We start from the raw sequence: 9,450 nt of genomic DNA on the forward strand, positions 1-9,450 counted from the left end.
AAGTAGGAAGTACAGTACGTTTCTGTCCACGCTAGTACTATAATTGTGTTTCAGTGTCATTCTACGTTATCCTTTATCCAAAGAAGGGAAGTAAAGAGTTAGAATATTTGAAGGGGTCCCTCTGAGACCCAAACATTTACTTTGAGGCTCTCACAATAAAGAAGCCATCACAGGGAATCTCTAGATTTGATGGAGGATGTTTAGCTATATGGGCTCTCTGACTCGTCTCCAGCAGACATCGGACATGTGAGGCCACCTGACATGGTCACTTGGTCGGGGAGCCTTTGCCATATCTATGCCCAGGGGCCCGTTATATTATAATCTCAACCACACTTATTTTACCCCTTTGGCTCTGTTCTAGTCTCCACCACCTCCCAAAAGACTCTTTAGCTGCTAGATGCCCAACTTTGTTCATTTCTTTACCTATTGCTTGGATTATGTCCTCGTTTGCTCTAATGGTGCTCTGATATCTGCCCTCAAAGCAATATCGATATCACAATATGTATTTCTTTTCAAACTAAATTACAGGCTTTTAACGTTGTCATACGTGGACATTTCATAGGAACACCTTAAAATAAAGTTACTTATTATATATGATATGTTGGCACAGTTCAGGCTATCAACAACAATAAAGGGGGAGCAGTAAAGCAAAATGTGTAAAGTGACGAGTCAAACAATAAACAGTTTTTCATCACTTTTATACTTTAGGAGATACAGCAGAAATCAATACATGTATCGCCATTAAACCAGTGAGTTTATTCTGTGGTCTGTCTTCACTCTTCAGACGGGACTTGAATTCATATTTTTACAATATAAACATTTGTTTACACCGAAATACAGAATTAATAAATAAACATGTGTTTTGTGTTCCCCCGCAGAAACTGATGTCTTTTTAAAAAAAAAATTCTAAATAAGTCTGATTTTTGAAACGCTCTTCCCAGATGGCGGACCGGAGCGAGGACATGTGTTGCCCTCTATGGGTTCAGCCAACGACAACAGCAAACTCCTTTTCGGCGCACACGCACGGATAACTAACCACAGAAGACAAACCGGAGTCGGATTTATTTAGTTTTATTAAGTCTCTACATGCTGGATGACAAGACTCCTGAAAGGGACACGAGCGTTGATGGTAGAATGATTCAGAGGGGACTGAGTGAGGCAATTCAGAGTGAGTTGCAGCGTGCACGGGTGTTCAATTTAGTGATTACTGTACTTTGATTGCATTTAAATTGTCTTACTGTAACTCTTAGCGCTCCACCTTCTTATACAGTCACTGCATATCACACAAACAAACACACAAACACAGCTGATCTGATGGCAGCAGGGTGGACAGGTCTTTTAATGTCCTGTGGGATCTCTGTAGTCACTTCACTGGGGCTCTGTTGGCCCTGTATCAAACGGCTGAGGGTCCAGGCTGGAGAACCAGTTCCTCAAAGCACTTCATCCGAATGGGGCTGGACACATGACTGCTCTCCCGTGACAGTGGTGGGATGTAAAATGTCAGCGATGCCATCAGTTAGCTGGTTGACACATGTTCTTCATACACAACCAGGGGATGTTATCAGGGCCCAGCAGCTCGACTCACTACCACCAGGGTTTTCTTCTCACATCCACTCAACTCACCATTCATCCAGACTTTCTGGTTGGGAAATGACGTCATTGTATTTCGTGATCACCCCATGCGGTGATACATGATGTTCCTGTCGATGCATGTTCCTCCACATTGATGTCATTCTCCTGGCCTCTCTGAACATGCGTAATTACGATCCGATTGCCGATTGGATAGTTTCTACATTGGCAAATTAACCCATTTGGTCTGCCACTTACTTTATTATTGCACCATATTACACGACAACATGCCATGCTGGAAGACATAAATAATGAGTGATGGTACCAACGCTGAGCATATTGGAGAAGTCTTATTGTGCCAATGCCCACGACTAAAAAATAACTATCAACTCCTCCAAAGATCTACTACGACTGGAGGGGCAACATTGTAACTGATAACAATCTGTACACATGCAACGGGGATAAATGTCTTCTGTGATTAGTTCTGCTTATATCTGGGCAGAAAGCACCTTGCCCACAAGGGCGACTGTGGGTCAGTGGGTCACTGGTTAGCAGGTCTGTCTTTCAATCAGGGGGTTGGTGGTTCAATCCCCGCCCTAGTCGATGTGTCCTTGAGCAAGACACTTAACCCTGAATTAATCCCTGTAGCTGTGTCTATGGTGTATGAATGTAACATGATTGTAAGTCTCTTTGGATAAATAAATGACACGTAATGTAATAATAATGCCCTGCTGACTCCGGGAGATGGCGCCCATGAGGATCTTCTTCTGCAGCTGTTACGTCACAATGCTGCCACCTTGTGGAACTGGTCCGTCACTGCCATCTGAGATCCTTTTCCCTCCAACAGCGACTCTCAACAAGTTGTATTCCTTCTCCTTTCCTGACACGAGGCGTGGGGCGGAAAGAGAAGTGATGTTCACTTTTAAGTGAGGAAAACATTTCTGTAAACCCCGTTCCCTCTTCTCTTTCCGCCCCACGACACCTAACATAACATCCACTGGGCTGTTGGTGGCTGCTGGTACTGCACCTATGATCGATGTGATAATAGGATTCAATCTTACTTCCTCCATCTGACGCTACATGTCCCACTTGAAGCACACAGACTTGGGTGATTAGCAATTCACTTTATTCAGTCGTGATTTTAACCAGTTGTCCATTTGAATTACTGAAAAGAATATTTGTGTATTCAGTACACAAAGACCTTTCATCTGGCCCACTGTGAGAGGTGGACACGAGGACCTGTGGATAGGTGGACATGGTCGCAGGTGGACCTGAACAAGGCCACAACGGGCCTAGTGCAGCTGCACTTGCTGCACAATGTATGACGGACTGTTTGCTGTTACATGCATGGGGACTCCATCCTGACTTTCTGTAACTTTCAGTTCAAAACAAGAAGTGGTACAGACACGCAAATAATGAAATATATTAGCCTGAGCTTCAGGATAAAAATACATTATAAAAACTTAAATTTCTTTCTCATCCCATTAGAAAAGACACGCAGTGATACCCAGCCTTTCAGAAAGGCTTTGATGGAACACACAGGTAACCAACCGTGAGCTTCAAGTTTTATTTTCATAACAACCAGAAATCTTAGTACTGCTCTCTCCCATACAAAGCCAGTCTGAGCTGAATGAGCCAGACTGGCTTTGCCAGCAGTCTGCTAAGCTGCTGTCTAGTCTACGCTTGCAGTGCACTGTGTTTGTACAATTAGGGACTGAATTTGACACCAAACATCGACCACAGTTGACAACTGAAATGTGTGAGTTGAAGTTTTAGGACAAGGGAAGTCCCTCTCTCTCTCTTCTCTCAGAAAAGTCTTACAAGTACCGTCTGTTACTGATTACTCGTTGAGATCAAAACAGGATCCCGTATTCAGCGGCCCCACCAACCAATGGGATGCCCTACTCGTTTTTCTTCCTAAAAAACGATTTGCCCTCTGTGACTCTGTCTTTGGTTTCCTGCAGCTTCTCAGAGAGCTTGTCCTTAGTCTCTTCCATTTTCTCAGAGAAGAGTTCTTTAGTTTCCTCCATTCTCTCTGAAAATCTCTCCTTTGTCTCCTCCATTTTGTCCTGGATGTATTCTTTGACCGGCGGCGGTGTGGACAAGTAGCCGTGCTTACGGAGATACTGCACAGACAGCGACGTGCCGCCTAGAGTCATTGTGTATCGAGCAGGGGTCGCAATCTGGAGGGAAACGAGATAAACACAGTTGCTGCTCAGCAGAGCAAAATGCCCGAATCCATCACTCAAGAAGAGGTCAGGAATGTGTGAAGGTTTACTTCAATAAATAACAAAAACAGAGGATCCTGGATTAAATTACCTTGTACATGGCGTACGCCGTGAGAGCGTAGCCACTCGAAGAGTTTCTCAAAAGGCCGACAAGTGACTCTGGGAGACCAACCATCTCCAGGAAGGGCACGACATTCACACCTCTGAGAGGAAGACAGACGACGGTCGTCAGTATACCATAATGAGATTGTGCAGCAGATAAAATACAGTTGGTCTTTTCTTACAAAAAGACATAAAATAAATATATTTCAGGGACAAATGTTGATCTATAATGGAAAGCCATGAACTCAGAAGACAAGACGACTCACTTCATAGCAGCGTAATAGAAGGTTCCTAACCAGACTGAGGACGTGACGAGATGCACAGGGATCATCACCTTCCCATACTGCTTGAAGGTCCTCTTAAACCTCTGGACTAAACCGATGGACTTGTCCTGCAGGGGGTCCACCTCCACTGCATCAGGCCCGGCGTCCTCTTTCTGGACATCCTGAGTTTGAGGTGTGGAGCTGGACTGTGGCTCCCCCTGTGGTGCCTGGTGTTTTGGCTGATGTGCAGCCTTGCTGGAGGCTGTGGATGACAACCAGCAGCGGCCTGTGGGCGGCGGCAACGGACGGATGACGCAGCAACAAAATGCTGCTGTTGGTTCAGGAAAGCCGACGGCCACCAGTAGGGGGCGTGCTGCTGCCAAACGCCGCAGAGTCCCGTGATTCAGGATGCGCTGCATGGTCACCCTCCTCGACTTCCACCCCACCTCCCCTCTGCCGATGTGCCGTTTAACCACAGACTGAGGACGAGACAAGAAAGACATTTCATAAACTCCAAATCCAGGCAGAGACATCACATCTTTGTTTAATGTGGCAGCTCACAATTAATCTCCCAATCACCGCATTGGGTAATCGATTACTCGTTTGAGTCGGTCATATGTAAGAAAAACAATCTGAAAAGTGAGTTTACTCGCCCGACTGTTTGTGGTTCATTCGTGCCAGAGAGGGGGCGCGGCTTATCTCCATGGAAACAGTTATCATTTCCGCCATCCACCATGGAAGAAATAACCACTATTTCGGCTTTATACTTGTTATGAAAATACCACAAACGTCGGAACATCAAGCGCCTTGTGTTTGGGTTCATAACATTAATTAATTAATAAATAAATATATATATATATTCCTCGCCCGGCAGAAATTCACTTTATTCGCATCCATTTGCACCTGTGCATTGGCTTGCCATGGAATCTACTCTCGGTGTGAACGCAGTATTAGAAAACCAGAAGACATGATTGATTTTCTGTGAAAAAGTTAACGGACTGATCCTTTCAACTCAACACGCTTTCTTAACACTCTGAGAAGTGTAGAACAAGACCGATGACTTTGAATCATAAACATGTCGATGTCAAAGACTAAATCCTGCACGTGAAGAGTTCAGTTTTCATGTCAAGGACACACAATCTGACGTAAGGGTCTCTCTGAGGCCCCCAAAGAAACCACTGATGTGTTCTCATTATACATAAATACTTAATTAAAGTAGTTTGGATTAACTTCTAACTGTGATCTTAATGTGCATCAGATGGCGCTGATCAGCCTCATTTGAAATGCCTGCAGTCGCTTCCGTTTCACTGAGCACATATTAATTATTAGCTTCATGCATGTGACTATGATCCATCAGCTCCTCTGATGAAGTACTGAACCCAGCACCACTCGTATCTTTAACCCTCACTGAGCTCACCAGCCTTCAATCTTCTACAATAACTGATATAGCAAATGAAGCAGTATGAACATACCTTAATAATAATAATACCGTGAGTTATTCTCGAGTGGGTGGCAGAGTTTTCACAACAAGGAAGCGTTTCCTGTTGCGTTACAACACTTCCGGTAAACTACTGGCTACCAACATGCTGCTGGAGCCGAGCAAAAGCGGCACAATAAGACAATAAGACCGGAAGTCGTTATTGTTATCTTCACAATAAAAGCACTCCGATAGACGATAAAGAGGCGTGGCTTATTTGAAAGCTTCTGACCGGACAAATACAGCTAAACTGCCGCTAGCTTTACACGTGCATGTATGTTAGGCTAGTTGACATTGCCCCGTGTTCGCTGGAGGACAAGGAGGGAGCTGTGGGTTCTTAGTGTTCTAGCGAGGTGAAGTCGAGCGGATTGGGTCTTAATGAAGTGGACGGAGAGTCTTCTGGAGACTCGGGTTGTCAGGCGGCCGAGTTAAGACCACACTCGGAACCTCTGCCAACTTTAGCTTCAGACGTTAGCTAGTTAACATTAGCTGTAAGCTAGCAACACTGCTAAGTACAAGTACAAATACAACACACCAAAGCAGAATACACTTACGTGGACTGGTACTTCGCGTCTAGTCCTTGATGCGGAGGAGCCCCGGCTATGTGTCGTTCAAGGACCACAGACTGCGTGCAGAGCAGCATGTAACCCCAGCCGCGCAGAGACTCATGGGAAATGTAGTTAGCGTTGGTGAAACGTGTACGGAACTCATTTCCCAAGCTGCTTCGCGCAAGGTCAACATCTTGGGTTTGTTTTCACTGTGTGCTGCTCGCGACCTTCACGTATAACGTTAACTATTTAGACACACAAGTCTTAATACGTTTTAACTGTCAAACACTATATATAACAATATATATATATATACTGTTTTACATATATATATATATATATATATATATATATAGTTAGACACACAAACATGTATATATATATATATATATATATATATATATATATGTGTATATATATATATACAGTTATATATATATACTGTGTGTGTGTGCGATTATATATATATTTAGACACACACACATATATATATATATATATATATATATATATATATATATATATATATATATGTGTGTGTGTGTGCGTGTGTGTGTGTGTTTATATGTCAGTCACATCGGTTAGTTTGAAGATAATTTAACCCATAACGTTTGTGCAGTAACACTATTCACACACGTGGAGTAGTAAATGCAGTACAAGTATTCTACCAGCAGAGGGCGGGCTGGTTACATTCTCCCAAGTAGACTATCTGGCAGTGTGCAGTAAAAAATAACTTATAATGCTTTAAATAGATAAAGAATAGTCAGGTAAATAAAAAGTAATGACTGGGAATTAATTTTCCAGTGAGATTTCTATTATGTTTCTGTCTAAAAAGCTCTCTTCAAATACAGCTATGATAAAAACCCAGCTTTTTGTGTGTAAATGGCCACCTAGTAACCTCTGTTACACAGGTTGAAGTTTTAGGATGAATGTTTTTATGGTTTATAGGTTTTAATGCGCATCCCGCGGACATGTTATGTATATTAACTCCTTGTAGCATCGTTAAATGGACACGATCACGAGCAGAAAACTAAATCCCAGTCATACATCTGGACTGATAGAGGCTGAAGGTTGAAGAAGTGGGGCGAGGTTGGGCTCAGGTGCAGTGCGGGGAGGGAGTAGAAGAAATATGGGATTGTGCTGCATGGTCAGAAGCCAACTGCTGATGCAAGGACTGTGTAAAAGTGGACAATGAGAGTTCAGCCAAGCCTTTATAAGTGTTTTCATGCTTTTCTGTGACGGGTCATGCACCTTTCTTCTAAACTCATCATTCCAATCCAGGAAGACCACGGTAACCCTTCCCTGACAAGCGTTGTACTGACAGGGAACGTATTTAATGCGGACGAATGGATTCAAGTCTTACGCTATGTCAAGGGCCTCCACTGTCACCTGGTGTAAGACCACCATCATTCAAACTGCAGATGAAAGAAAAAGGAATGCTGTTGCTCATCCCTCCAGTGGAGGCCCTAGGTAGCTGCAGTGTATCACAGTAAGAGTCCATGAGAGAGCAGGCGGCTGCAATCTGGTGATAAAATACTCAGCAGGCTCTCAAGGACGGGCTGCGCTGATTTGGGAAAACAGAACATTCCTCCAACCGTCAGCATCTTCTGATCTGGAGAGTGGGGGAGATTGTACGTCTGGCATCAGCTTGTGTAAGTAAATAAACAAATAATAGACTGCAGTTTGTTGTTGAGGTTGTTCAGACAGCAAAGCCCAATAGGATCAAAGTGAGTGGATACGGTTCAGCAGTCAACACGAGTCGATGCTGACATTTAGAATTCAAGAGGCGTTTATGGTATTTTATTCAATATTGTTCAGTTGGCTGGAGTCCTTTCTGCCTTCGGGCTGTTTCAGTTATTCTTACCGCTGGTCATACCAACAAGTTGTCAGTGCCGCAGCGAGACACAAGCTGCTATCAATCACAAACACTTTCATTCTTTCTATTCGGCCAATATACACATCCAGCTGGAAAAGAGGGAACGTCGGTGTTATTTGCAGTCGTGTTTCTGTCCAATATTCACTGTCCTTTCAGCATCTTTTCCACGCCGACTCCTGATGAAATACATGTGTGGCTCTTTAGCTGCTGGTTTATCACCGGAAACAGCTCCTGGCTGCTGAGCGGTGAGAGCGAAACAAAGAGGTGAACGTTTACGTCTGTAAAACCAAAATGATGAGTTCAAGAAGTTTAAATAGCTTGATAGAGCTGAGGGTCACGTGATAATGGTGTGTGTATAATACTGAACTACTGATTAGTACATCTTTAAATAGATTCTAAGTTCTATAAAGAGAAACACGATGGATGTGCAGGCAGTCCAGCTTTTGTGATTAGATTTTTTTTAATGAATTTTATTTTTATGCCTTTTCTGCTAAAACATCACATTTACATTCCAAAGACAGGATACTGGATATTTGAAGCTTAGTGTGCCGCCATGAGGTCAAACCATCAGCTGTGCAATACCGTTCTACTTTAGCTGCAGTTCAGTACTAATGAGCTTTTACTGATTCCATGGCCTAGTTATGCTTTTATAATGGAGTTACTTCTGTTAAATGAATGACTTTGTCTGATCTTTGAGGCGGAGAAATGCAGAATATTTTTTATAGAATATATCTGTGAGAGCCACTCAGCAACGGTGTCCTGTATGAATCAAAACCGACATAAAGCATGTACAAAGCACAGCCTTGTGATTCCAGGGGGTGATCCATGTTCAGGCCTGTAAATGAGCTCAAAATCACAGGAACATATAGTTTTGATTTCATGTTCATTAGCTTCTCATGTCAGCTGAAAACGGATGAGCATAATGTTGTGTGAATAAACGGCTCAATGCATCCTTGTTTCAGCTCTGGCTTCTCTTCAGTATCACAAGAGACATCGTATATATGATAGCCATTCAGTGAGATATGAAACGGGATCATTCCTCTCTTGTCTTGTGTTTTCATTTATTTGGTTCTTTTGTGTTTTGATCCATGTGTCTTATTCGTAGTCAGTAGCTTATTTTATTTCATTTCATTTTTTCCGGTACATTGCTCTTGCAAACGGAAACCCGATAGGCTAAAAACACAAATGATTCTTTTAAGTGATAAATAAAAAAGAAATGCATGCAGCGTTTAAGTAACACACGGCCAACTGTGTGCTCAAATACACTCTGCAAACAACGAGGGACCGTTGCTCTGCGCCGTTTAAAATGAAAGTTGACGTCTGGAACAATTCATATACACTTTTCGTAAACAATCCTCTTCCATGTCCTCGGAGGGGTTCAAAAGTT

General features: G+C 43.0%; 1 protein-coding gene across 2 annotated transcripts; it reads right to left on the reverse strand.

The window, feature by feature from the left end:
* Positions 1–2,673: 2,673 nt before the first annotated feature.
* LOC117728345 (uncharacterized protein C18orf19 homolog A-like) lies at positions 2,674–6,303 on the reverse strand. 2 transcript variants are annotated; one of them, XM_034529224.1, is made up of 4 exons: positions 6,194–6,303; positions 4,166–4,641; positions 3,889–4,000; positions 2,674–3,752 (listed from the first exon to the last, which is right to left on the reverse strand). In XM_034529224.1, exons 2-4 carry the CDS (start codon positions 4,579–4,581, stop codon positions 3,471–3,473), a joined length of 810 nt encoding a protein of 269 aa, XP_034385115.1. In that variant the 5' UTR covers positions 4,582–4,641; positions 6,194–6,303; the 3' UTR covers positions 2,674–3,470. The 2 variants fall into 2 exon arrangements, with proteins under 2 accessions (XP_034385115.1, XP_034385116.1); XM_034529225.1 differs by lacking the exon at positions 6,194–6,303 and adding an exon at positions 5,635–5,764.
* Positions 6,304–9,450: the final 3,147 nt, after the last annotated feature.

The sequence above is a fragment of the Cyclopterus lumpus genome, chromosome 25 (genome assembly GCF_009769545.1).
Source record: "Cyclopterus lumpus isolate fCycLum1 chromosome 25, fCycLum1.pri, whole genome shotgun sequence".
Taxonomy (NCBI): Eukaryota; Metazoa; Chordata; class Actinopteri; order Perciformes; family Cyclopteridae; genus Cyclopterus; species Cyclopterus lumpus.